General features: G+C 39.0%; 4 protein-coding genes across 5 annotated transcripts; all 4 read left to right on the top strand.

Moving 5' to 3' along the window:
* The first annotated feature begins 1650 nt into the window (after positions 1-1650).
* Positions 1651-5170, top strand: LOC120314830 (mas-related G-protein coupled receptor member H-like). The gene is made up of 2 exons (XM_039358335.1): positions 1651-1700; positions 4167-5170. The coding sequence occupies exon 2, from the start codon at positions 4199-4201 to the stop codon at positions 5126-5128; it is 930 nt and encodes a 309-aa protein (XP_039214269.1). The 5' UTR covers positions 1651-1700; positions 4167-4198; the 3' UTR covers positions 5129-5170.
* A 2921-nt stretch (positions 5171-8091) lies between these two features.
* Positions 8092-12905, top strand: LOC120314823 (proto-oncogene Mas-like). 2 transcript variants are annotated; one of them, XM_039358317.1, is made up of 2 exons: positions 8092-8193; positions 11652-12905. In XM_039358317.1, exon 2 carries the CDS (start codon positions 11687-11689, stop codon positions 12638-12640), a length of 954 nt encoding a protein of 317 aa, XP_039214251.1. In that variant the 5' UTR covers positions 8092-8193; positions 11652-11686; the 3' UTR covers positions 12641-12905. The 2 variants fall into 2 exon arrangements, with proteins under 2 accessions (XP_039214251.1, XP_039214252.1); XM_039358318.1 differs by lacking the exon at positions 8092-8193 and adding an exon at positions 9184-9285.
* A 2782-nt stretch (positions 12906-15687) lies between these two features.
* Positions 15688-19045, top strand: LOC120314817 (mas-related G-protein coupled receptor member H-like). Its single transcript, XM_039358307.1, has 2 exons — positions 15688-15794; positions 18046-19045. Coding segments are annotated over exons 1-2 (1002 nt in total). The 5' UTR covers positions 15688-15792.
* Positions 19046-22196: 3151 nt separating this feature from the next.
* Positions 22197-26169, top strand: LOC120314828 (proto-oncogene Mas-like). Its single transcript, XM_039358333.1, has 2 exons — positions 22197-22269; positions 23995-26169. Exon 2 carries the CDS (start codon positions 24125-24127, stop codon positions 24956-24958), a length of 834 nt encoding a protein of 277 aa, XP_039214267.1. The 5' UTR covers positions 22197-22269; positions 23995-24124; the 3' UTR covers positions 24959-26169.
* The last annotated feature ends 1815 nt before the right edge of the window (positions 26170-27984 follow it).

The following is a 27984-nucleotide window of genomic DNA, read 5'->3' as shown; positions in this document are numbered from 1 at the left end:
TGGCTGATGACTTAAACATGTTTTGGGTATAAGTCCTATATGGGGTCATTTTTACTGCTCTCCATGTACATCTACCACATGAGCTGGATATTCCAACTTCTAGAAGTAGGAATGTGCTGGAGAGGAGTGCAAGTGACATTACATGTAGCACGATGATATCAAACACATGATATTATACCAAATATTGTCAACCCGTCAAGGTGGGGCAGATCAAGGAACAGACGATATAAGGTCTGCTGTTGCTATAAGTTATAATTACGGAATCTTCAAAGCTTATTAGAGTTTTCTTCTATTCCCTCTTATGCATACACAACCAAGGCAGAGTTATCTCATGTTTTTTTTTTCTCACCCTTCATCCTTCCTACGGCTAAATTGACCTCAACAGTTTTTGCATTCTTTCTTCAAAGCAATCTCCCAAGCAATTTCTGTTTTTTGGTAAATGTTAATATAAATGGATTTACTAATTATAGCAGCATAATTTTCATTAAAAACAGAGAAAAGAACAAATAATGATCTAAAATGAGACCATTTGGGTAGCCTGAATTTGAGCCCATAATAAACTTGAAATTATATTTTATACTTCATTAAAATTAGGCTGACAACTAGTTTGATGTAGTGGCCAAAGCATCAGCCTAGAAACCAGAACACCATGAATTCTAGTCCTGCCTTAGGCACAAAGCCAGTTGAGTGACCTTGGGCCAGTGACTTTCTCTCAGCCCTAGAAAGGAGGCAATTGCAAGCACTTCTAAAAATCTTGCCAAGAAAATTGTAAGAACTGGTCCAGGTAATCTCCAAGAATTGGCATGATGGCATAGAAGAAAAACAAAATAGGCTACTGGGTTATGAACAAATGAAAATTCCAAACTATGGTAAAAGTAGGCATGCCTGCAAGGGGAAAGTATAAGAAAGTAAGTCACAACTGCCACTTTTATTATTTTAGACCTTTCATAACCATCACCACAGAGGCAGTCTCATCAGATTCCTCTATAAAGTGGGGATGACTAAAATTTAATGGAGTAACACTTGTAGCCACGACTTCCTTCTGGCATCCAGCAACAATGCTAGATTTTGGGTATTTCTCATCTTAATATGATCCTCTGTACATAGAATGACCCCATCCAAAACAGACATATTGGCCCTCTATGGGTTTGTGGGGTTAATTTATTTCTACCTTGAGTCTCATGTTATTCATTTCCATTAATGAAATCAAACCCAAAATTCATAAAAGAAGCAACCTATTTAAAGTGAAGAATTCAAAGAGAGTAGATTCTTATAGAATCTTCCCACCTGGAAGGAACAGAATCACTGCTATTTCATGATCTTGTTTTCATGCCATCCAAGCCATCCCAGAAGAAACTCACAGCTGATAACATCAAAAGTTGCTGAGAAAATGAGGACTATCAGCAAAAAACTAATGCTCTTTTTGACTCTAAGAATAGTTCATCTATCATACTGATCAAATGAGACTTCAGCCAAAATCATGAAGTTAGATCTCAATTGATATGAAGGACAATGACTGTGAACTTTGCAACATAGCAGCTAACAGTTTCTATGAGGTCATGAAAATATCATCTTCTGTTTATTACACAGGACCCCCATTATCATGTAGTTGGCCATACTTTTGCAGCAAGCAGTAAAGCTTCATATGAAGGCAGAAGCATAGTCAGACAAGACTGAAAGGGAACTGGAGTATAGTAACGGTAAAATTTAGTTTTGTAGTTAGCTGCTGTTCTTACCAAATTGATAATGATGTTGTTATTGTCATTGGTCAAATCATTATGGCTTTATTATAATAACATTCCATCATGGCTAAATTGCCAGCTATCATAATTGAGCATATGATTATTGAAAGGGAAATGAAATAACAGATGAAAGGGATGAAAATCTCATTTTCATCTATAGAAAGTTGATACATTTTGAATGTATTGGGTGATACATAATTTAGAGACTCTTCCTTGATTAAGTTACAAGTTCCTAAACCACCAGTTAGATATACAGTAGATGGATTTAGTCATCTACCCAGAAAAAAATAGAACTGGTAGCAATCAAATATAATGCCTTCTGGAATAGAGTTGACTTCTTAATATGGAGGGGGTCTGCAGGATTGTGAACAGACCATTTCCTAATGACTGCGTCCAAGATTGTTGAACAAGCCCGAAACAACTAAGAGGCAGTATTCCAGAGAAACAAAATACTTATGACCATATATTTGACCATTTTTGTTTGTTTGTTTTCCCTCTTTTCTAGTAGATTAGATTAGAACTATAAGGAACTAACAAATCCTGTTTCCCTATTCACATAGCCTGCTAACTCATAATTGCAATGAATATGCCACTAACAAATGGTGCCCTCAAATTTTGCATTACTACCCTTAAACACTATTTTTTTATTTTTCATGTTACTATAAGTATGAATCTCTATTCCTCTTGTCTTAATTCTGAGTGAGAATTCTTTCTATTCTGAGATGACTGATATGTAATAAAAAAATCAGTTTGTTCTCAATAGCATCCTGACCATGACTGATTGCCTCTTGTGAGTTCCTGTCTTTGTAGTGCATCTGTGGGGAAGAGAGGATGTCATAAAAATTAAGATAGGGGCCACAACTGTGAGACCAATGCCTCATTCCCATATTGATGTAATTTGCCACATGGAATTTTGATTTTATGGTCATAAGCACCATCTCAACTCTTACTCTCTGTCCTCACAGATGCCCCAAAGCATGGGTCTTTCATTATAATATTAACTATAGATACAGTCAATCCTAATTGAAAAACCATTGCTGAGCATCCATTCAAAATTATGGTGGTGCTAAACAAGGGTAACTTACAATGGGTCCTGATAGTTGAGCCCACTGCAGCATCCCTAGAGTCACTTTGGGCACCAAGCAACCAGCTCACAATTATGTCGCAGTGTCCCACAGTCATATGATTGCTGTTTGCAATCTTCTGAATTGATGTGTTCTTTGTCTCATAAGTTCTTATTAAGATGAAAATGTCATAATTTCCAATTCACACTTTGCTAATCATGTATCCTATTTAATCCCCAAGTAACATGGATTATAATTTATTATCAAATGCTGCAGCTACAGATCTCAAAATGCTAAACAGGGCTGGTACCAAATTCTACCCCACTTGAATTTAAAAAGATTATTTTAATAGGAAAAAAAACATGCAGAAAGCTGGTGCCAGCCTCTAGCATAGTATCTCTCAACTTTAGCAACTTTAAGATGTGTGGATTCAGCTCTCAGAATTGCTGGCCAAGCAACCCATGTGGTCCCCAAATGACAGAAAGTTTGCCCACTCCTGGATTAAACTACTTGAAAAGTAACTTTTCTATATACATGCCACACTGGGTATTAAGGCCTTTAGGTGTCCTTCCAACAGGGAATTTTTTAAGTAGCTTTTCAGATTTTGCAACACCTTCCTAAGGGACATCAGACTAAGTCCCACTCTATTCTCCCTCCCTACTCATGCAAAAAGAAATTTATTTGGATTTGTGTTTTTTATAGCTTTTTTGTTTGATTGATTAATATATTTTCATGGAGCTAGTTTGGGGTAACATTTAAGGCACAGACTGGAAAGTAGAAGACTAGGAGTTCTAGTCCTGCCTTAGGCACAAATCAAGTTGGATGACCTTGTGGCAGTCTCCCTCTCAGTCCAAGGAAACAAGGACAAATCATGTCTGATATCTTGCCATAAAATTGCCAGGGACGCTTCTTGGTAAAGTCATGGATCATCTATGCCAGTGGTTCTCAATGTTTGTGTGACGGCAACCCCCATCACACAAACGTGCCGCGCATGCGCGGTGCCGCCCCCTGAGGGGGGAAAATGGCGGATCGCCTTCTTTGGCGACCCCGTAAAATGGTCGATCGACCCCAAATGGGGTCGCAACCCATACGTTGAGAACCGCTGATCTATGCTATATCTTACTGCTAAATTGTAAAGGTCATACCATCTTTTGTAAGCATTATCTGTGTGCCTTCTAAATGAAGATCCAGTACAAAACATTCAGCCAAAATAAAATGATGATTAGGTTAGATTTTTCTACCCAATCTTGTGGGAACAATCAAACAAGCATTCCTATCTGAAAAGCTGATTCATTTACGTTTTCCTACCTACATACTTTGCTGCATCTGACTAATACTTTTTGTGTTTGATTTTTGGCAGATTGAAAAGGATCACAAACAGATAGCTGCAAGATGGCAGAAACATACTCTTTGTCTTTCCATACTATTGGACAACATAAATATGCTGCAACAGAACTGGAAACTGGATACTCTTTGCAAAAAACAATTGTGGTAATTTCAATTCCAATCTGCATTTTAGGATTACTTGGGAATGCAATTATCTTCTGCCTTCTCTGCTGCTCAATCAAGAAAACTAACTTTACTGTGTATTTCCTAAATTTGGTAGTGGCTGATTTTGTTGTACTCATCTACTATGTTATTGTTTTTGCTTTATTTTTGAAAGCTGTTCCTATCAGTCTATATTCGTTAAATATAATGGAGCTGGCACATGCATTTGGATTCAACGCCAAGACCTATGTGCTAACAGCTATCACTGCTGAAAGATACGTCATGGTTTTTTCTCCAGCCTGGTATCAACTTCACCGGCCCAAGCATTTCTCAGAAATCATGTGTACCATTTTGTGGGGCTTATCTGGCATGCTAGCCATCATATTATATTATTCTTGTTACTTGGAGACTGATACATTACTTATGGAAACTAATCAACATTGTGAGCCTACAAAAATGGCCAGAGTAATAATCAACCTCCTTGTTTTTCTTCCCATCATGGTCTTTTCTACATATCTTATTTTCACAAGAATGCTGAGTGTATCCCAGGAAACTCCTCTGAGAAGACTTGATATCACTATAGTGGCCACAGTTCTTCTGTTTCTTATCTTTGCTGCTTCAGTGAGGATTATTGAAATCATAGCCCGTTGGGTTCCAAAAATCCATATTCCAATTCTCTTTCTCATTCTTCATTTTCTTGATGCCATTGACAGCAGTGGGAACCCCTACGTCTACCTGATAGTTGGCTATTCAAAGACAAAGACTGATTGTGAAAAACCTTTGCAAACATTACTTGAGAGAGCTTTGTTGGATGATGGAACAACAGAAATGTAGGGAGGAACTTATTCAAGAAGATTGTACCAAAGGGATGCTATCAAAAATTATGCCTTGAGTTCCAGAATAAATGGATTACATTTATTGCATGAAGTTTGGCTTTGCTCATTACTCCTAATGTGCTATGCTTACCCTCTTCTACAAACAACACATCTCAAATCTTTAGCCATTATGTGCAATCAAGGTATTGCCCTTTGGATACTTTACTTAGGGCTGTGCCTCAAGGCGGCATTAAAAAAAAAATCTGATCTTTGAGCCTCCTTGATGACCAGTCCCCATTCTGCCTTAGTAATGAGGCCAGCAAATGGTACTGTCCTTGCAGATAGAATGCAGATATTAAGGAAAGCAATTGGTAGATTCCCTGGTTTTATTTCTCCTCTCACCAAATATCACCAAGAAAAACTTCAACCAATGACTCTCCTCAAAGTGGGCTGAGGCAAGAGTTGATTCATAGTTAAACTTGTGGACAATTTGGATATGTGATAGATTTCAACAGATTTGCATCAATACATGCATATGTTTTTGGATTTGAATTGGATTTAACAACTTAATATGGTTTAAATTCCATACTACAGAGGATTTTAACTCTGGCACTGAAAAGAGGAGTAAGACTAGTAAAACAATTATTTGACCCCAGGATTGTTGAAAGCATGATAAAAAGACCAAGAAAAAACACACCTTGTGCTTGTTGACCTTAAAAAGGGGAATTTTAAAATTAACATGCTCTAGTCTATGCCATAGCATAGCATTCCTGGAATCCCTGCGTCTCTTTCTTGACTGATCTACTTTGAAGAGCTGATTGAACTGGTTGTTCAAAGCGCTGTTCAAAGAGAAGAGTGTAAGAGAAGAGGAGGCAGAGTCTGGGAGCAGAGTCAAGAGAGGAATCAGCTGGAGTCGTTATGTTCCAACAAGTATTCCAAGTCCACCTCACCCCCACCCTTGAATTCTCTTAGCTCTTATCTAGTGCCAATTTAGTGCTGATTTTATTTGCCCAGATTATTGTGTATATGCATGAGCAGTAAATCTAACTTAACTGGAGTTTAATGTGTGGTCCTGATTTTTTACACCTGGCAGATTAGGAGTAACTTGCAGATTTTGCTCTTGCAGATCCAGCGTATTTCTTGGAAATACTGTAAGCACCTTTTTGCTATAGATAAGAACAGTGTATTTTTTCACTGGTAAAAATGATCAGCTTGTAACTATACATTGTCCAGTTAGATACTTCTTTTGTGTATATATATATATATATATATATATTAAAAAAGAATACCACAGCAACTAGCATTAACTTTAGTGAAGCTCAAATTGTCCATAACCGACTAGGAAAGAAAAAGCTGGTCTGCCTGTCTGTTGTTGGTCTTTTCTTCACCAGCCAATCTATTGTCATTTAAGCACTCCTGGAATGTAGCATTCTGGCGTTTCCCCTACTTTCCTATCCTGCCTATTCTATTTCACTTTTTTTTCCCATATTTATCAAGTGCCTTTTCTCTTTTGGACAGAAGCTGGGGGTCTCCCACTGTTGTGGTCAAGCCTTTTTACAATTAAAGATAGTCCTCCACTTACAACCACAACTGAGTCCCAAATTTATGTTGCTAAGCGAGATATTTGTTAAGTGAGTTTTGCCCCATTTGACCACTTTTCTTGCCAAAGTTGTTAAATGAATCACTGCAGTTGTTAAGTTAATAACCCGATTGTTAAGTGAATCTGGCTTACCCACTGACTTTGTCAGAAGGTCACAAAAGTTGTTCAGTGACCCCAGAACACTGTGATGGTCATAAATATGAACCCGTTTGCCAAGCATCCAAGTTTTGGTCACATGACCATGAGGATGCTACAATGGTTGTAAGTGTGAAAAATGGTCATAAGTCACTTTTTTCAGTGATGTAACTTTGAACTGTTGCAAGCTGAGGATTACCTGTGAATATCAAGATTCTTTAGAGCAAGTCTCAGCCAGTATTCATGAAATAGGAACTGAAAAACAGAGCTAAGTATCCTCTGGATTATTTATTGTCTTCTTTTTGTAGAATTCCTCAAGAACCTTTAAATTATGTGCAATCTGTGTAATAGGATAAAATCACAAAGGGAATAAGAAAACAAGAAAAGAGTCATTACCAGTTTCTTTATTTTGTTATCTGAAAATTATAATTGCTATCCTACAAAATGTCTAAATGTTGCAACAAGGAAGAATAATTGGTTCTGGAAAAAATTATGGAAAATAGCAATTGGTAACAACTAAGCTAGTATGTGCTTGATCCAGGGTGTTCAAATTTTGCATGCACATGCATGCAGTACACCCGCAAGCTATGTGTCAAGTGCTCTGGAATTCATCCTTGTTCGTGAAGCTGGGCCACAAAATGGACCAAGATTTGAGAGATTTAGTTCAAGTCCACCCTACATGGAAACTCACTAGTGAGTTTGGTATCTGTCAGGCAATTTTCTCTATAGGGTTGTTATGGAGATTAACTGGAGGCAAGAATATTACCTAGACTAGAGATTGAACTCCTGGAGGAAAGGTAGGATATTAATGTAATAATACATTTTTAGACTAAATAATGTAACTGTATAGAATCACGCAAGGAAGTTCAAACAAGGAATTCCTATCCCATCTTCCTTATAAGTTCTGAAACCATGACAAAGTTCAACTTCAGTTTTATTGTGGTCTATAATCAGTCAGAGCAACACGCACAAATATTGATACACTATATAGAGACACTTCTATTTTGCAATCTCATTTTCAGAAAAAAAAACCCACAGATTAATGGAATAACGGGGGGGGGGGGAACTGTTCAGAATATTAAAATCTTACCTTTTAGGTCCAGCTCATCTGCCAACTGCTGAAATCTATTGACCTCCAAGCCCCCAGACAATAGATTAATGATAACTTTGAAAATGCCATTACAGCGGAAGTAAGAACCACTGTGAGGTCATAAGGTTCTCACATACCTTGGCTGTGCTGGAACATATCACCAAAGTTGTTCACACTTTGTCAGTATCAAGCTTCTGAGAAGAAAACAAGCAAGGTAGAAACAAAGGTGAAAAGAAAAAAACGGAGAGGAATCATAGAGGTAACTCAAACAATGACTTCTCTGTTCAACAGGCATCCTGGGAAGTGGCCAAGTTCATCCTTCTGGAGAATTAGATATTTTATTTATTTATTAAATTTTTATACTGCCTGCCTCACTAACCAAAGTGACTCTAACCCAGAGGTACCCAACCCCTGATCTGCAGATTGGTACTGGTCTGCAACCCATTGGGAACTGTTTTGTGCACATGGTAGGCAAGCACGTAACGCTCCATTTCTGCATGCATGGGAATAGGTTGCATGTGCGAAACCATCCCCTCCCCTCCGCCGCCACAGTCGCTACTGGTCTGTGTTGCTGGAAAGGCTGAGGAGCGCTATTCAAAGCAGCTTACACTGGCATAAAAGTATAAATATGAAAGCATTAAAACTGACAACAGTTAAACAGAGGTTAAAGACCAACAGCATGAATGGTACAGGGCAGACTTTTTGACTCTCACCCAACCAACAACTTCCAGTATAGTGCACCCCCATTGGGGCCTCAAGCCAATCTGCAGAGCCATATTTAAGGCCCTTCCAGAAGGCCAAAAGTGTGAAGGTGCATCTCACCTCCAGTGGCAAGATGTTCCAGAGGTCATGGGCCATGGCAGACGAGGCTTTTTTCCTTGACTCTGCTAGCCAAAATTCCTAGCCAATGGGACTCCATAGAAGGGCTCTTCTAATGGAGTGAGTAGGGCAAACCAATCCCAATGGGGTGAGACAACTCCTCAAATAACCTGACCAGGTGCCATGAAGGGCTTTAAACATGATAACCAACACCTTGAATTGGACCTGGAAGTAAATTGGCAACTAATGCAGCTCACATAATAGCGAGTGTTATATGTGCCACTCTAACAACTTCCAGAACTTTCTGTGCCGCTGCATTCTATACAGTTGGAGCTTCTGAATACTCTTCCAAGGTAGCCCCATATAGAGCACGTTGCAGTAATATGTTATTTTTTATATTTTATCTTATTTTTCTTCTGAGAACACCAAACTATAATATGCATACATGTCTGTGTCTTCTGACATCTTTCCAAAAGCAAGTCTGGTTTGCAGTGCCAGAGTTGGGAGTCCCCATGATGCAGGAAAAAAATGGGTAACTTTACAGAAGAGATAGCATATCCTCTCTCCTCCAGAAACTCTTGTGCCAGGAAAATTTCCAGAATCATTCTGCCTTTTTCTGGCTTCAGAATTTGAGGCCACTGTTTCCTCTTCTCTGACTTGGATCCTTGTTCCTATCAGGGTCTTGTAATTCCTTCCAGCTTAAAACATGATACAGTCTTATTGAATTCTGGCTCTATTCTTCTTGAACAGGGGTCGCTGTGACTTAAATGTAAACACTCCCCTATAGATGTTAGTTTCCTGAGTACAGTTGATTTTTCAGCCTAAATGCTTGCCCTGAGTAATGCGGTGTCCCAAAGGGCTGTTTTTTGTGCAAGATTCCCTTTAATTGAACATTAATTGGGTCTCACATCTTGAAATGTTAGTTGGGAATAACAGAAATTAATGAGGTAATATTTTAAAGATGTTAGCATCTCCTGTCTTTAAAAAGAAATTAATAATTGATAGGAAATGGTCCGTGGAGATTCATTTATCATTAAATCTGTTCAGAATGGGCTGGTGACCAAAATGCATAAAAATGTATGTTTGTAGCATTCTGCACACTGTTGGGAGCAGGTTTTGGTAAAATAGGCTTGACAAAGGACAACACCAGTGTAGCATTTCCAGTGAAATCATTATGCTATTAATAATGTTATACTAGATAAGCCAAAGGACATTTCCAGAAGACAGAAGAGCACCCTAGGGCAGTGGTTCTCAACCTTCCTAATGCCGTGACCCTTTAATACAGTTCCTCATGTTGTGGTGACCCCCAACCCCCATCCAGCTGGCTGGGGAGGGGGGGGAAGGCCACTCCTCTGGCTCCGCCCAGCCTGGTTGGAGAAGCGCCATTCCTCTCCCTCTTTCTCTCTTTCTTTCCTCTCTCTCTCTTTCCTCCCTTTCTTTCCTCTTTCTTTCCTCTCTTCTCTTTCCTCTTTCTCTTTCTCTCTTTCCTCCCTTTCTCTCTCTTTCCTTTCTTTTCCTGTTTCTCTCTCCTCTCTCTCATTCTTTCCTTTCCCTCTTTCCTCGTTTTCTTTCCTCTCCCCATTTCTCTTTCCTCTTTCTTTCTCTTTCTTTCTGTTTCCTCCCTTTCTCTCTTTCCTCTCTCTTTTCCTCTGTTTCTCTCTCTTTCCTCTCTTTCTCTCTCTCTCTTACGGCAACATCATCGGGGTCCCCGCCGCCCCCAGCCCAGCCGCTGCTCCCACCGGGACTCCATGCTGCCCGGCCTCGTCCTCCGTCCATCGATGGAGCCGCGGTGGGGGCTGGAGCTGCGTGGCCCGCCAGCCCCTCCGCCAGCCTGGCTGTTCCCCCCCCAGGCACCTCTCTTCCTCCCGGCACCTCCCGAGCCGCCTTGGGGGCAGCAGGAGGAAGAAGGAGAGGAGAAGGGCAAGAAAACCGCTACCGCCGCCCGAGCCGGGACTCTGCGCTGCCCAGCCTCGCCCTCTGCTTATCTGATGGACCCACAGTGGGGGCTGGTGCTGCGTGATCCCCGCCAGCCCCTCTGCCAGTCTGGCTGCTCCCCCCAGCACCCTTTTTGCCCCGGCACCCGCCCGAGCCGCCTTGGGAGCAGCAGGAGGAAGAAGGGAAGGAGGAAAAGGAAGGAAGAAAGGAAGCCGCCACCAGCGCTGGGCCCCAGGAGGCAGCTCTTCTCTCCTACCTTTGTTGAATCTCCTTCTTCCTTCCCGGCAGCCTGAACTCCGGTGTGTCTTCTTGGCCAGCGGGTCCAATGGTTGGGCTGGCTGGAGATCGCAGGGGCTTGGGCCGTGGCTTGTGGGAGGGCTGGCCCGCTCAGGGGCCTCCAGCACGCCGCTCCCAACAGGGATCCCGGGGCTTCCCCAGGCGGCTCCAAGGCCACAAGGCCCTGACCGTGCTTCTCCCAGGGGTGGGGCACCCGGGCACAGGGCCAATCAGGAGCCCTGCAGGAGGCAAATCCGCCTGAGAGAGAGAGAGAAGGGAAGTGAAAGTGCCTCTCTGTCTCTCTCTCTCTGAAAATGGCGGAGGAGGCCATGCGGAGACGGATGCGGAGCGGTGTCTCGGTTCCTAAGGCCTTCGGAAATATTTGTTTTCCGATGGTTTTAGGCGACCCCTGTGAAAGGGTCATTCGACCCCCAAAAGGGTTGCGACCCACAGGTTGAGAACCGCTGCCCTAGGGCCTATTAAAATCTTAACATAAACCTATTTTCTGACTCCCCAAAAACAGACTATGTCAGCATGCATTCCAGTTAGCACTTATCTTACAATAAATCTGTGTGAAAGAAACACAATGATAGTATTATTGCCAGACAAGGGATACTTTTGAATGTTTCTTACTTCTGTAAAATATGTCAGTGGCTTAATAATGAGAATTGTGTTTAATTTTGACAGATTGAGAAGAATTATTGAACACTGGCCATGTCAACATGACAGAAGCAACTACCGTGCCTTCCCACACTATTACAATGAAAGAAAATCACACACAGCTAGATAATTGGCCACAGATAGGCAGCAAAGGATTTTTCCTGGAAATGGTGGCAGCTTTATCCATTCCAATCTGTTTCTGGGGATTAATTGGGAATGCAGCTGTCTTTTGGCTTCTCTGCAGCAAGGCGAAGAAGACAACATTCATAGTTTATGTTCTCAATTTGTTAATAGCTGATTTTATTGTGGCTGCTTACTTCTTTATGGTGTTTATTGTATTTCTGACATCACTTTATATCAGTTATAATTTTTCACGTGCAATGGAGAATATTTATTCATTGTCAAGCAATGCCAGCATTTGTTTACTAACAGTTATGTGTGTTGAAAGGTATTTTATGGTCTCTTTCCCACTCTATTATCAACATCACCGTCCAAAGCATTTCATAACAAATATATGCTGCATAATATGGGTCTGGTCTTTCCTAGTGGCCCTGTTATTATATGTCATCTGCTACCCAAAATTGCTTTCATCCCTCTATTCAGGCAATTCTTTATGTGATGGGGTATTACTATTTGAATCTATTGCTCAGATTATGTTTTTTTTCCCCATCATGTCCTTTTCTGCTTTGTCTCTTTTTATCAGAATGCGGAAAAGAGCAAAGCCAAGGACCGAACCGAGGATTGATATCACCCTCATAATCCTGGTTGCTCTTTCTTTTATTTGTATTGTTACATTTCAAACTCTTGGTATTGTAAGCAGCTGGGTTACCACTCTTCGTGAACCAACTCTATTTCACCTCTCGCTGCTGTTTGACTCCATCAAGACCAGCATCAATCCTTTGGTCTATTTCTTTGTTGGAAATCGGCAAAGACAGAAGACTGCAGAACCTATGTATAAGTTGCTTGAGAGAGCTTTGAACGACAAAGAAAGCACAGATGCTCTAGACACCAGTTAGCTATAGTTGTTCACAAATGAATTTGGACATCAGAAATGAAAAAGATATAAAGACATCTTATGAAACATTTTCTTTCCCATAAAGGCACATTACTGATATATTTACTGTTTGCTACTTCTAATTTAATTTACTACCTAATGCCTTTAGGGGAATCAAGCTTACGTTTTAAAAAATGGGATTTTAAGATTTTATAATTGTAAGGGCCTTAAAAAAGCATGATCAAAAAGTATGATCTCATAAAAATGAAAACTACATAGCAACCATACAAGACGGACTGTTTATATTGTTTTGATAAAAATAAAACTAGCACTATTTACCTGAACCATTTCATCATGTGTGGCCTTTATATTCTCCTATGAATAGAAATGGCTCTACAAATAGATGTGTGTTTTCTGTATTCTATAGTACAAGAAAAAGAATGACAAAAGAGAACACATAGAAGAAGCCGCCTCCATCACATCTTTCTGAAAACGTAGAAACTCTAAGAATGCTATGTGCACGGTAATGCCAGAGAATAGAATAGAATAGAATAGAATAGAATAGAATAATCCTTATTCAATAAATCCAATTTTTTCATTGATTCACTTAAGAAAAGACATTTATTGAGTACACTAAAACCCACTTGAATCTGAAACACTCTTAAAGACTCTTTGTTCTGCCTGTTACACTGTCGATAAGGCATTAACCAATACACAATCTGATAAAAAGTCATTGCTCCTCAAGAATAGATTCAGATAAAACAGCATATACTATTGTGATGATGTCTTATGAATATTATGGATATTGAATTCCTTGGACAATTTCATGACACTGGGACCGCCACATCAAAAAGACTTGCATTTTATCTTAGATGGATGGACTTGCACTTATCTTAGATAACATTTAAGGCTCAATTAAACATTAGAATGAGTTGGGGGAAATTATGGTACAACTATGACTAGCAGGGAGTAAGATAACTGAAATTTTGAAAGATAAAATCAATGATCTTTATACAGGATTGTTGTAAACCAAATAGAGGTTTGTCAAGGTGATACCATAGAATCTCCTTTCTATAAGATATATGACCTAAAAGTTTGATTCTAAAATGTTGTAAATTGAGCTATTTTCAGCCTTCCCAGGCAAACAAGACAGGAAATGACTAGATCAGCTAAATCTGCTTTAAGGCTACATTAACAGAATCTTGCAAATCTGAAGGTACAAAATTACCCCTGCCACTTTTAACCACCTGGTCAATTAGGGCGGGTCTTTCCTGCTTCTTCCTCTGACCATTAATCCATTGTCTGATCATTTCCTATGCAGCATCTCTTTCCCTCATCTCCAGTGATATCTACACATACTATTACATCTATCAGTGTCAGGTGGGAACATCCAGGTCTGCACATGAAGAATTCAATTAGCTGACATTACTCATGCCTAAATGCAGGAATCTCCTCCAACTGATTGTTTGCACCTGGGTAAGACTAGATAAGATTCAGTGGCATTCAAGGTGGGGTTGGACTTCACCCTATTGTGCCTGTACAAGGATTCTAGACCAGGGTCCCCAACCCCCAGGCCGTGGTGCACTACTAGGCCTTGAGAAGTTCGGAACTGGGCCGTGGAAGTGGCAGGTGAGTGTGTGCATCCCTTGTGCGAGTAGCAGGTGATTGCATGTATACACTGCCTTTACATGAGCGACAAGCACACATGTATACCGGTCTGCAAAGCCGAAAAGGTTGGGAAACTCTGTTCTAGACTATAATTCTCTGCTCCCCTGGGTCTACCAGTCTCTCTCCAACAACCAGTGCTCTTCCACCTGATATGAGGGCAAGTACGTTAAGAACTATGATTGTATTCCAATTGCCCAGGGAGTATACTGGGACAGGAAAAGCCTTAGCCTGTGATTTTTAAATCTTTCTGAGATGGCTATTAAAGTAGAGGTAGAGAACTTGTATTCTGCTGTGTAATCTGAGGGAGGAAATGTTGGAAATAATAAGGCTATTAATATTTTAAGTGCAACCATAGCTGTCAACTTGAAATGTCTTCATTGCTTACACAGTAGTGACCAACAAGAAACACACTAAGATGGCTATACCTGGATAGTCAGCTGCCCCTATGCTATCCGCTTCTGAATTTCAGGAGAGCAATTAAGACTTGGTTTTTCCATCTAGCCCAAGAGGAAGGCATGGTATGAAATGTTGGGATACATTGACCAAACACATGACTTTGTATATTTTCCTGTGTCTGGTTTAGCTTGCTATTTTTGGGTGGGAGGTAGGTTTGTTTTCTTTTTATAAATTTTTTGATTGCTAGCCACTTAGAGAGTTAGCCACTTTCAGAACTCATGGCATAGGAATACAAAAAAATAAGGGAAAATAAAAATAAAACTTATATCCACTGTATATGGAATGCAAGGTGTTGCAAATCTCTGCATGACAATTTAATGTAGATATTTAAAGCTCTGGTCATGATCCATAATAATTTGATTTGATACTTAGAGCTGTGGGAGAAAAAGCACCCACCAAAGTAAGGTAAATTTCTTACAGAAAGTGATTAAGGTACTAGGCTAGAAAGCAGGAGACCATGAGTTCAAGTCCTGCCTTAGCCATGAAAGCCAACTGGATGACCTTAGGCCAGTCACTCTCTCAGTTCAACCCACCAACAGGATTGTTGTGGGGAAAATAGGAGAGGAAAGTGTATTGGATATGTTCAGGAGGAAAGTGTTGGTTATGGTCACCATTTTATTTGTAAACAAACAAACAAGAATTAATGTCTTGGTGTCATACTCTAGTCTAGAACACGACCAAAAGTGGAAGTTTTGTCCTTCACCACCATTCTAATCAAATGACCAAAAAATGCTTTTGTTGACAAAATCAAAATGTATTCTAAAGACTTTTTAAAAAGTACATATATTTCTTCTTTTCTTTACAACAATTCATCTACAAGACAGGCTCTGAAAACTGAAGCTAGATTAATAGGTCTCAAGTGATTCTATTGTGAACCTTACCATGCTATTAATAACAACTGCTCTGAGGTCATGAGATTCTAGTATTCCATTTGTTACACAAGGAACACATCATAATTGTGGAGCCAGTTCTATCTTGGCAGAATTATAGTGCAGTAATGTGAAAAACAGAAGATTGATCAATGAAGACTAAAAGGAGAACTGGAATCTGATGTTAGTATTAATTATTTTGTTTAACAGATATTTATGTTAATCTTTTAAAACCTACATTTCTTGCCACGACATCATTAAGTGACTGATTAAGATGCCTGTAGGGACTGGCCAAAAATACACTGTAGTATATGATTTGTATTTCCTGAGAATATCCAGTCAGTGGATTGGTTGTTCAATGATCTACAGAAAATGAATATATTACACCTGAGATACAAAAAACAAAAATAAAGCCTGAAGAAATTTAATGGTACTCTTCTGGAAAGAGGAGTAATAACCATGCCAAAGGTTTAGACCCAAGCACTATGGATTAGCCACAACTTTCCCTTTTAAATGTTAATTAACTGAGACTGATGTTCAAATGAGAAAACAACAGATGAGTTGAAGTAGAGGTTTGGCCAGTTTCTTATGGCTTTGGAAAATAGTGGTGTTGGAAGATCAGTCAAGTGCCATTCATAATGGCCACAGGATGATGTTTCTCATACTTGCCAACTCAATGGAAGAAAACATCCCACCCGTCTTTCTAATTTCAAGCCTTCCTATTTCTGGCTTACTCATCTCTGTCCTATAAATTGTGGTCAATCTTATTTCCCCTTGCTACATTTCATCATATACTCTGCCAGTCTACAGTCAATCTATTTCTCCAATCTTTGCTTTATGTACTACTTTAATCCTGGGAAATGTTTCTTGCCTATTGATATTTTAACACTTAAAACATTTTTTTTTCATCCAGAAGTAATTGACAGAATATAGGTTGTAATATAGTTACATAATCTTGTAAATGCATTGCTTATCCATTCTGGGAAGCAAGCTTTAGGAGGCAGAAAAAGTGCTTTCACTTTTTATATAAAGATATTTAATTATCTCTCTTCCTTGCCTGGCAATCATATATGATTGGTTTTGTTTTTTTGCGATATGCTTTTGTTTTTCCCGTCCAAGTGCTTTGAAAAAAAATTAAGTGCTGAAAATTAAGATAATGCATCCTTAGTTAGAACAGAGTTTATTACTAATTATGCTGCAATCCTCAGGTAATAATTTGGAATGTATCTTGCTGCTTGGTGAAGTGAGATTTTGTACATTAGACCTCTTGCCCATCATCCAAAATAAAGCAAAGGAAAAGAGGCATTTCTTTTCCCATGCTATTGAACGAAGAATTTATCTCAGAAGAATGTGATGAAAAAGACAAACACAAATGGTCCTTTGGAAGAGAACATTTGTAGATCAGCGTTGAAAAGAGAGGTCCTTGGTGCTGAGCTTGGTTGTTTTCTTGCAGACATTTTATTACCAAATTACATAACATCATCAGTGCTACATTGGCAAGAAAACAATCAAACTCAGAGAGCACCAAGGAGCCCACAGATGGTCCTTGCTTAATGATCATTTGTTCAGCACCCATTCAAAATTAGGATGGGCTGAACAAATGATAAGTTATGACTGGTTCTCAGAATTCTGGCCATCACAGCATCCCACAGTCATGTGATAGCAATTTGTCATCTTCCCTGCTGGCTTCCCACAGGCAAAATCAATTGGGAAGCCAACAGGAGATTGGAAGTTGTGGTCACAAAGTCGTCACTTAATGATGCCAACTGGGACTGCTGGAATTGCTGGCACTAAGTAGCATGGGCATGTTGTTGTACTTTAGACCTTTGCCATTTATTGATGGCAATTCCAGTCCCCATTGCCATTGTTAACCGAGAATTACCTGTGCAACTTATGAGATTGTACAATATTTCTCAATACTGACTAAAAAGTAGTCTAAGTCATATTCCAAGTGTGTATTGTATCAGGATACAGCATTTAGTTGGTGGGATATCATATTGGTAGTTTCTAGTTTGCACAACTTGGGAGTAAAATTGGGCTTTGATGGCACATGTGCTACGTTGACCAAATGCCCCACATTGGCTGAAATTGTGCTGTTAGCATGTGGCACACAGTATTAATACAACAATGGCTGATCACCTATTCTAATCTTTCTTTTGCTGAAAATTGAAGTGAAGCCAGAATTAGCTCAAGTTATTACAAACAGTAGAGGTAAATATTTAAGGATTCTTCTGAGGATTGGAATGGAAGAAAGTAAATGGTAAAGAATGCAAGGTGTTCATTTGTCTTCTCAAAGAGGGCTAACAAATCCTTGATGTTATGGTATTCAGTAGGTAATCTAGGTTGGCTCTTCCCAGTCAAAGTCTCTTTTATCTTAAAGGTGATTTTGTTCAAAGTTTCCCACCTATGTTAATAAGTGTGTTTGATTTGACAGGCTAAGAAAAAGTATGAAACATTTTAATAGCAACATGGAGGCAGAGGAAAGTCCCTTGTCTTCCCGATTTCTGGATATAGAGGAATACGATTTAGAAGAAAAAATACTAATTGTCTGTCTTCCGATCTGCATTTTGGGATTCATAGGAAATTCAATTATTTTGTGGCTCCTTTGCTGCAAGATCAAGATTAAATTAAGCCTGTATTTTGTGTGTGTGGCAGCTGCTAATAACATTATGACCTTCAGCATCATTTTTGAGTATGTTATGTTTTTTGCACCAGTGAATTTCAGTTTAATGTATCACCATGTATTGCATATTTTGTATTTAAGCAGTCATCAGGTCGGCTTTTATATCTTTACAGCGATCGCTGCTGAAAGATGGTGTATTCACTTTTTCCCTATTTGGTATAAACAGTTTCGGCCCGTGAATTTCTCAGCCATTATGTCCTTTTTCTTGTGGGGGTTCACCACCCTGTTATCAATTGTGACCCACTATATTTGCTCTCCAATAAAAGAAATACACTTCAGTGACATTGAGAGTTGTACAACTTCAACCATCATAGAAATCATCACTCAAACCATTTTTATTCCAAGTATGGTATTTTTTTCTTTGGGCATATGGATTAGAATTCATGTGAGACAAGAGGAAGCTCCTCCACTGAGACTAGACATCGTCATTGTAACCACAGTTCTTCTCTTTCTGATGTTGAATGTACCGCTTAACTTAGCTAGGATCTTAATGTACTGGGTCAACAGCATAGATGGATATATTCTGAGTAACCTTAGCGCACTGTTTGAGTCTATCATTAGTTCTGCCAGTCCTTTGATATATCTCATTGTTGGGTATTGGAAGAAGCCGAAAATGGAGATATCCTGTGTGTGTCTTGGAATAGCTTTGTCAGACAAAACTGTCATGACTGTAAAAACACAAACACAGACTGAAAAACCAACAACTGTATGCATAGAAGAAAATGGATGTGCATTCTCTGCTGCAAAATAAATTCTTTACAAATATTGTTAAGCACTGTTACTGACTTTGAGTATATGACTGTGTATTCTGTGCTATGCCCCATAACATACCAAGCCCTCGTTCTTGGCACTGAGCAGAGATAAGGAGATCAGCTGGTACAAATTCAAAGCACTCCAACCAAACTTCATGCAGGAGGCAAAGGTGACCAACTTGTAAAGTGGACAGGTGTTTTATCTTGCAAAAGAAAGTCTTCCATCAGAAGGGTGGTCCAGTTCAGGATTGTTTTTTAAAAAGAACCGCAAGAAGCCAAAACAGAGACCTTAAATTGCTCCTCAACAACAAGAGCAGGGTAGTAGATGGGGCAGGTGAACAAATCACCTTGGTATGGTATTCCCAGTATGAAAATTATATCGTGCAGGCATATAAAACATATATGTATATAAAAAAACTACCTGCACATTTCATGCCAATTTGTATTGTTCTTTGTGAATGGAGGGGGCAATGCTTATGCAATTATCAGCTGAGCCACCACAGAATGAACCAATGAACTCTTAAGAGTTGATCATTCAATGAAAATTCTAAAGAAGTGTAGGCAGTACAATCAGACCATTGAGAAAGCTAAGCAGTCCCCTAAAGCCAAAATACAGGGAGTCCTCGACTTACAGTACAACAGTTCACTTAGTGACCATTCAAAGTTATGTCACTGAAAAAAGTGACCGATGACCATTTTTCACATGTCCACTGCAGCATTCCATGATCACGTGATCACAATTTGGATGCCAGGCAACCAGTTCATGTTTGTGCCAAGCTCACCTGACCACCTTTTGCGATTTTCTGACAAGCAAAGCCAATGTGGGAAGCCAGATTGACTTAACAACCTTGTCACTAACTTAACAACTGCAGTGATTCACTTAACAACCATGGCCAGAAAGGTCGTGAGATGGGGCAAAATTCACTCAACAACTGTCTCACTTAGCAACAGAAATTTTGGGCTCAATTGTGGTCGAAAGATGAGGACTACCTGTATTAGAAGCACATAAAAATGAGGATTCAGAGATGCTCCTTTTTATTTTTAAAAAAGAAATCTAGCTAAGTACTCTGCTGTAAAAGTACAAACTGAATGATGATCATTTGAAAGCAGCATCCAGAGTCTCTGGGATTCCCAATCGTTTCGGGCTAGTGTCAAAAGCCATCATCTGGAATCTTACTTTGTTGTAAGTCCATTCGGAAAAAGGGGACTTGCCCATTCAAAAAATGACTATCCTTGTAAACATGTTTCCTTGAAAAACAGATTTTTCAAGAAGGCAAACTACTGCCTACTCTAAGCATTCAAGAACAAGGCAAAAGCAGGGCTTTTTTTCCTCATAGAACGCCCAGAATGGAGTTCCGGCACCTTTTTTGGATGGAACCTTGTAGGGTAGGCAAGACGGGTTATATGATGCGTGTGAGTTCCGGCACCTTTTTTTTTTTTTTATAGAAAAAAAGCACTGGGCAAAAGTACTTCCGAGTTCAAAATGTTATGTGGAACCCAGTCTTCTACTCCAGAGGCCATTTATCCTGATAGGCTTGAGAGATAAATAACTGGTCAAGAATGATAGGTGGGATCTGAACCTCACATTTCAAAGCACAGATTTGTTTCTATAAAACATAACAGAATATTTTATTTTTTAAAAAATGATAACGATTGGCTTCCGGCACAGCATAGCAGATTGAGCTCAACTGTGCTTTTTCCAAAGCCAGCAAGCATGACTGAATTAGGAGCCGATGATGGGGAATAGCTGCTTCGAACTCCTCTCCAGGTCAAGGAGAAGGTAAGGATCACCCATGTTTGACTCCTTACAGGCACTCATTGTGAAGAAAGCACAAAACAGCATTCTCCAATGGGTTTGAGAGATAAGGCAAGCTGACAATTTTATTTTCAAATGCTAGATATCCTATGGAGCCTAAAAGCATTCTTGGAAATAGAGATACTCAGGGTGAAGTTCCCTTTTTCAGTATATCCACCTCTGAGCAACAAATGGAAACATTAAAAAATAAAAAGCAAATGGGGAAACTAGCTATCTAGTCAGTGAACTTGTCCAAAGGCACAAGACTGGGGATCCCAGCAATACATAGCACTTTTAGTCTGGCTGGTAGACACATCGCAGTAGATCATGCATGACGTATACATCCTGTGGGTTTAGCTTATGAGAACCTAGTCAGTTAAGCTTTGTCAACAAATCACAGTAAACCATGAAGAGCTAGTGATAAAAACTTTGAGAACCTGAAGAGAAGGAGGAAGAAGTTTTATGCATATATTTGCTTACAGTATGTTCATTTTTCTCAGGTATTTGGGGTATTTGTCCTAATCAGAAGGAAACAAATAATGGGGTATTTGTCCTAATCAGAAGGAAACAAATAAATGGGGTATTTGTCCTAATCAGAAGGAAACAAATAAAGGAGCATAAACTTATTTGCAATCTATGATGATACTATTTAGCAATTCAAATGGAATAAAATTCAGTAGGTAGCTACATGGACGAGTGCACTACAATTAACTACTGTACTTTGGAACGTGAAGAAAACCTGCCATGGTTTTCAATTGGATCAAAATGGGAAAAATTGATTCACCTGTGGGTCAGACAACCATATAAATCACTATCATTCACCTGTGGGGAATATAAACCATATAAATCATTATCATTTCTCATTCAAAGGTGCAAATGTAGAAAGATAACACACAGTATTGGGAGAAATTGCATATAGAACAATGCAGATTAAAATAAATTCTAATTAGAAGAAAAATGGAGTAATATATACAATCCAACAATACTAATAAGATTAAAATGAGACTACTCCACGTATTCCAAGCTATAATTATGTAAGTACTAGTTATTAATTTATTTGTGATTTCTTTCCAGTTATCTCTGGTTTCTGAGCTGCATATTGATAAACCAGAGAAGATACCCCTTAAAAATGATAAGCATAAGTCATAGTGGGCTTGCCTCTTTTATATTATAGATCATCTATTCCTATTTGGAAATTAAGAGGGGCTTTGTGCTCAAACCAAGACAAAATTCACAATGAAACAGATTCAGAATGATACTCTTTTGAGCACAGTTAAACTATGGTTAACAGTTGCTGTGAGGTCATGGGATTCTCATTCTGTTGTTTGGTCCATACATCATCATAGGCACCTGGTCGTAGATTAGATGTTTATGGTGAACCAGAAACTTGATCAAAGACAGTTGAAAAAATATGGGGTTATAACCATGGTAGCATTTACTTTTCTATCTAATTTGATAGACAAATTTATTAACTACAACAAGTGTCTATTTAAGAGGCATTCTAGGAATTTGTGAACATAATCTTGTATAATGTATTCTGTAATTTGGTTATAAGAATATTTAACCAGGGATCGCACTGTTAAAAGAGATCACTGCACCAAAAGTAGAATAGTCCTTGTAATAGCTGGAAGGAAGTTTGGAACTAAGACAAATGAAAATCATCTTTTTTCTTTGGTGTTTTCTTCAGAAATAAGTTTAATGTGTTGACCTCTCCTGTCTTTCCTAACCTGTTTGCTATTCCTCAAGAGGAATTCTGTATTGGCTTCAGAGAGGCAGAGTTAAGAGTTTGATCTGCAGGTGATTGGATAAGTAGTCTCTTCAAGTAGATACTGATAAGTTCCAATACAAGTTATTTTACGTAATCAGCGTCTTAATAGGTGATTGTGGACAGTTCCAGCATAGACAATATAAGAATGGAGACCCTGTAGTCTTCCCAATGTTGCCAAACTACATCTCCCAGCATCCCTTCCCTTTGCTGATATAGCCAGTTAATAATACCTAAAGGATTACTGGTTACTTACCTTATCAGTAATTAAAGAGGTATCTAGAACCATTTAAATTAGTATTGGGCCCCAGTCTAGCACAGAAATTGCTATGAACAATCTGATCTCTAGAATCTGCAGCACCTGTTTGCTGATTGCCTTGTTCATGTGGGAATTATTGGGCATAAAACATTTAATATTTAGGCACAAATCCAGATATTATATTTAGAATGCAATACTGGTTCACATTGTATTATTGTATATTGAAGTGGTCACTTCTGAAAAGGAGTCCTTGCGTGTTGTAATTTTGTTCTGGAAAAGCCATTTTACTAAGAAATGTAAGAAAAAGACTTTTAACACACATTTGTTGATTTAGATAAAATGTATTACCAAATAAATAGACTTGATCCCTTTGCTTTAAATTATATTAAAAATGATTTCTATATATGATCAATCATCTTATCACCAGGGAAACTATTTGGAGGATTATGTAGAAATTTGTCTGGATAAATAAATTATCAATTTAAATTCCCTTTCCTCTCTATTGTTAGGTGAATGAAGAAACAGTAATAATCATGTAACATGACATAATAGTTCTGGTTTAGCGATTGCCTCAGGGAGTGACCGTTTGTATTTACAATGATAAAAAAGTTTATGGCCAATCCTTACATTTATGACTTTTCAGATTGGTAAAACAGAGCAAAGCTGAAATAAGATTGTAAGAACAGTTGCATTTTCATTCAGCTCAGCAACCAAAATTGCCAATTCCACTTGTGGTTGTTTATTGAAGATTACTTGTAGTTTTGTGTAACAGGTGAAAAAAATATGGTTTACAGATTTTCTTTTTGCAATAGCACTAGCAATAGCATTTAGACTTATATACTGCTTCACAGTATTTTCCAACCCTTTCTAAGCGGTTTACAGAGTCAGTTTATTGCCCCAACAATCTGGGTCTTCATTTTGCTGACCTTGGAAGGATGGAAGGCTGAGTCAACCTTGAGCCGGTGAGAATCAAACTGCCAAACTGTTGGCAGCTGGCAGTCAGCAGAAGTAGCCTGCCGTACTGCATTCTAACCACTGCGCCACCACGACTCAATACAAAATCCCATTAGATATCTGCGTGAACAGAGCCCATAACATAATAACAAGAAATTGTGTTTGCTTTTGACAGGTTGAGAACAATTTCAAAACATGTGAACAGTGTTGTGCCAGAACAGATTAGCAATATTCCATATATGCTGACCCAGCGAATGAAAATGAGACTGAAGTGGCACAGAAAGCACACCACACTGACATAAGCAATGATCCTTATTGCTCTTCCAGTCAGCATTTTGGGAATATTTGGAAACCTAGTGGTTATTTTGTTTCTTTCCTTTAAAATTAAGAAGACCAGGTTTACCGTATATGTCCTAAATATAACTATTGCTGATCTTGGTATTCTAATCTATCTATATATTTATTTTATGTTATTTTTAAAACCAAATCCTGTCAATGCATCTGTGTCCTACATAATAGAACTGATATACGCAGTTGGATACAATTGCAGCTTCTATATTCTAACAGCTCTCTGCTTTGAAAGGTATTTATCTGTTTTTTTCTTTACCTGGTATCAATGTCATCGGCCAGAGCATTTTTCATTTTTTCTCGTGATCACATTGTGGATATTTTCTGGCCTAGTATCGCTTTTGGAATACTTTGCTTGCTATCCAAGGTTCTACATATATTTGGATGAAAATACTTTACAGTGTAGAATCATAAATCTATTCCAAATATTTCTTGAGTTCCTGATTTTTATTCCCATCATGGTCTTTTACACTTTGGCTATTTTTATCAGAATGCAGAAAAAAAATCAGCAAACTCCTCCAGCAACACTTGATCTTTCTATTACTGCTACTGTTGTTCTTTTTCTTGTATTTGATGTATCGGTTAAAATTTTTAACGCTATTGAATTTTGGTTTGATGCACTACATGTACCAACATTTTCAGTGGCGGTATTATTTGACACCATAAGCAGTAGTGTCAACCCGTATGTGTATTTTATTATTGGAGGCTTTCTGAAAAGAAGCTTTGATCCTCTTGATGTTTTTCTTGAGAGAGCTTTGGAAGATGACGGAACTATGGTGGAGGGAACATAAATGCAGCAAGAACAATTTTCCAAATGACTTTAGGAGCCAAAGAAATATCCATAGAAAATACACTAATGATTTACAATTCCAATTTCAAAACAATTCATTCATTATTCCTTATATATCCTCCAGGTCCATTAATTAAATCAGACAAATGCTTTATTTGGCTCACAACTCCTTGTCTATTTCTGCCATACCAAAAAAAAAAAAAAAAAAAAAACCAGTGTAAAGAAGTTGGTGGCCAGGAAAGAAAGGTTCCTCTGAGGAAAGAGTTTTAATTTTGCGAAGACTTTGTTGCAGTTATGAACTATGAGACCAAGAGCCCTAAAGCAGTAAGGAGAAGCAACTGTAGGCTACCTCTACACATGGAAGATTGGAAGGGAGCAGAGAAAGAAGAAGAGAAAGCTGTGGAGTCAAAGGAAGCCAAAAGGAACGGAAAGAAAAATCTACAGATGGGAATATACTGGCATTTGTATACCCCTAAAGACTGACAGAGGAGGTTTATGTTCACACAAACAGTATTCAACCTACATTTCCATCTCGAAGATTCTGATAGGTATGAAGTGATGCATCTTGACTCTGAGTTACATACATTAAGAAAGCACAATTGTTTATCTTTAGAGTACAATGTACTGCTTTAAAGGACTTTAACCTAATTAGAACACATGGGATAGGTTTTCCCAAAGGGGAAAAAAAATCTTCAAACTTTTTGGATTTTGTATGTTAATGTCATAAACTTTTTATTTGAAATTTTATACCTAGAATGACATTGTACTGAAAGGTTCTGGCTGATGTAAACTTAGAAAAAAAAAAGTAGAAATTTGCCAAATAAAACAAGGATAAAATCAGCAAATGATAACCAATGCAGTGTCTTTAAAAAAAAAATCAAGGTCAAAATCAGAGGCCAAAATAGTTTTTTTGAAAAAGAAGCATAAAAATTAACTGGTGGAATTAAAAACAATTCTTCACCTGATAGGAAAAAAATCTAAAGAAAAAAAAATCTGGTACTGGGTAATTATTTCTGGAAAGACGGAAGGAGACAGAATACTCAAATACTTCACAAGACACAGTTTAACGATGTAACCCAAATGAGGGCATACCTTTCATCTCTGCCATTTTACTAAAGCAAGCAGGGGAGATTCTATCATAAAGATGAAAGAAACAAAAATAGGAATGTCTGCAAGGGGTCATGGTAATTAAGGAAGTTAAAATGGCAGTTGTGTGACCATGTAACTAAAGCCCCACCCCTTTTTGACATGTGTTGTAACAACCATTAAGGAGAAATAGATTGCATGATTGCTATCTTGATATTTTTTGACTTTCACTTACAGTCACCTCCGGCTAGTCAGTGTTTCTTAACCTTGACAATTTTAAGGCATGTGGACTTCAACTCCCAGAATTCCACAGCCAGCATTGCTGGCTGTGGAATTCTGGGAGTTGAAGTCCACATGCCTTAAAATTATCAAGGTTGAGAAACACTGGGCTAAGTGAAGGTAAAAATATTTGGAGAACTTGTTGCACTTCTTTCTTAAAAAAGGTGTTCCTCAGATGCCATCTTCAATTATCATGCAACTGGATACTGTGACATTATTTGATGGATTTATAGGGCCAACCAATCCAATAGGCCACTTGTGAAAGGTTATGAAGACACCAGACAGTTTCACATAAGTTATTTTGCTTTAAAGCAGTGGTTCTCAACCTGTGGGTCGGGATCCCATTTGGGGTCGAATGACCATTTCACGGGGGTCACCAAACAACGCAGTCTGCCATTTCTCCCCCCCCCCTTTTCCTTAGCTGTGCTACTCCCTTTTATTCTATTGGCTTGAATAGAGTCTAATTCTATTGGCTTTCAAAAGCCAATAGGAATTGTCCAGGCTGTCTCTGCCCTGCTGAGCCCACCAAAAGTCCCATTCTGCAAACGGTGCTGCAAGTTGTCTGCAGCGAAGGCGAGCTGTCTGGAAGTTTCCACCCCTCCCTTCTGAGCAACTACTAAAAATGTAAGTAAAAGAGGGCCAGGGGTGGGAGGTGGGAGGCCAGCGGGAGCAGGGAGGGTTGCTGACGCGCGTGGGGCCCAGCGGGTGCCTTACCTCCCTTGGGTTGGGCCAGCTGGTGGCCCAGCCGGTGGTCGGCCTGCTCCGTCTCTGCCGCTTGCCAGCTACGCCTTGGCCGGCACAGGGGGCAGCACCACGCATGCGCAGCGCTCCCGGGCAGGGAAAGTCCTTGACTTACGACCGGTTGGATAGTCCTCGACTTACGACCGGTTTAGTCCTCGACTTACAACCGGTTGTTTAGTCCTCGACTTACAACTGGTTGGGGGGTCGCGGCATTAAAAAGGTTGGGAGCCACTGCTTTAAAGGCAAAAAGGCAAAAAAAAAATATTTCAATCCTTACCCAGAAGCTGACAGCCCAGGTTCGAGACCCAAGCATCAACAATGGGATGACCTCCAGTTACTGGCTCCAGCTTCTACCTACCTAGCAGTTTGAAAGCATGCAAATGCAAGTAGATAAATAGATATCACTTTGGTGGGAAGGTTAACGGTGTTCTGTGCGCCTCAGCATATAGTCATGACCAAACGTAATTAAGAAATGAGGCTTAGCCAAACTTTATGCCCATTTAGGCTACATTACAACTATGAAGTTAGACGGAATCTTTCAGCTCCCAGCTACTTGAATCACCAGCCAACTGTAAAAACCTCAGTTCCTGCAGTCTACCTAGGAGGAGTTGCTGTCCAGGGTACATGTGGATGATCTCACAATCCCTACTTTCTCCAGAGAGAATTTGGTGGCCAAGATCTACCCTCCAGCTGCCAATCTCCACTGAATGCCGTCACTGCTAATTGATAGGTGCCTAGGTTGCCATTTCCTCACTGGAAGTTCTATGAAAGAACAATTCCCAGTAAATATGAGTCATATGTGTCTGGGGCTGCATGTGAACTACACAAATTATAACTTTTATCCATTTTTAATCTTTCCACTTAGGTGCATATAAAATTAAATTTTCCATTTTTTTCTACATGAGAACTAAAAACTATTGA

The sequence above is a fragment of the Crotalus tigris genome, unplaced genomic scaffold (assembly GCF_016545835.1).
Source record: "Crotalus tigris isolate CLP2741 ecotype Arizona unplaced genomic scaffold, ASM1654583v1 scf7180000019007.31208882:3723066, whole genome shotgun sequence".
NCBI lineage: Eukaryota > Metazoa > Chordata > Lepidosauria > Squamata > Viperidae > Crotalus > Crotalus tigris.
Note: the sequence above shows the minus strand (reverse complement) of the source record. Positions and strands in the feature narration are given on the sequence as shown.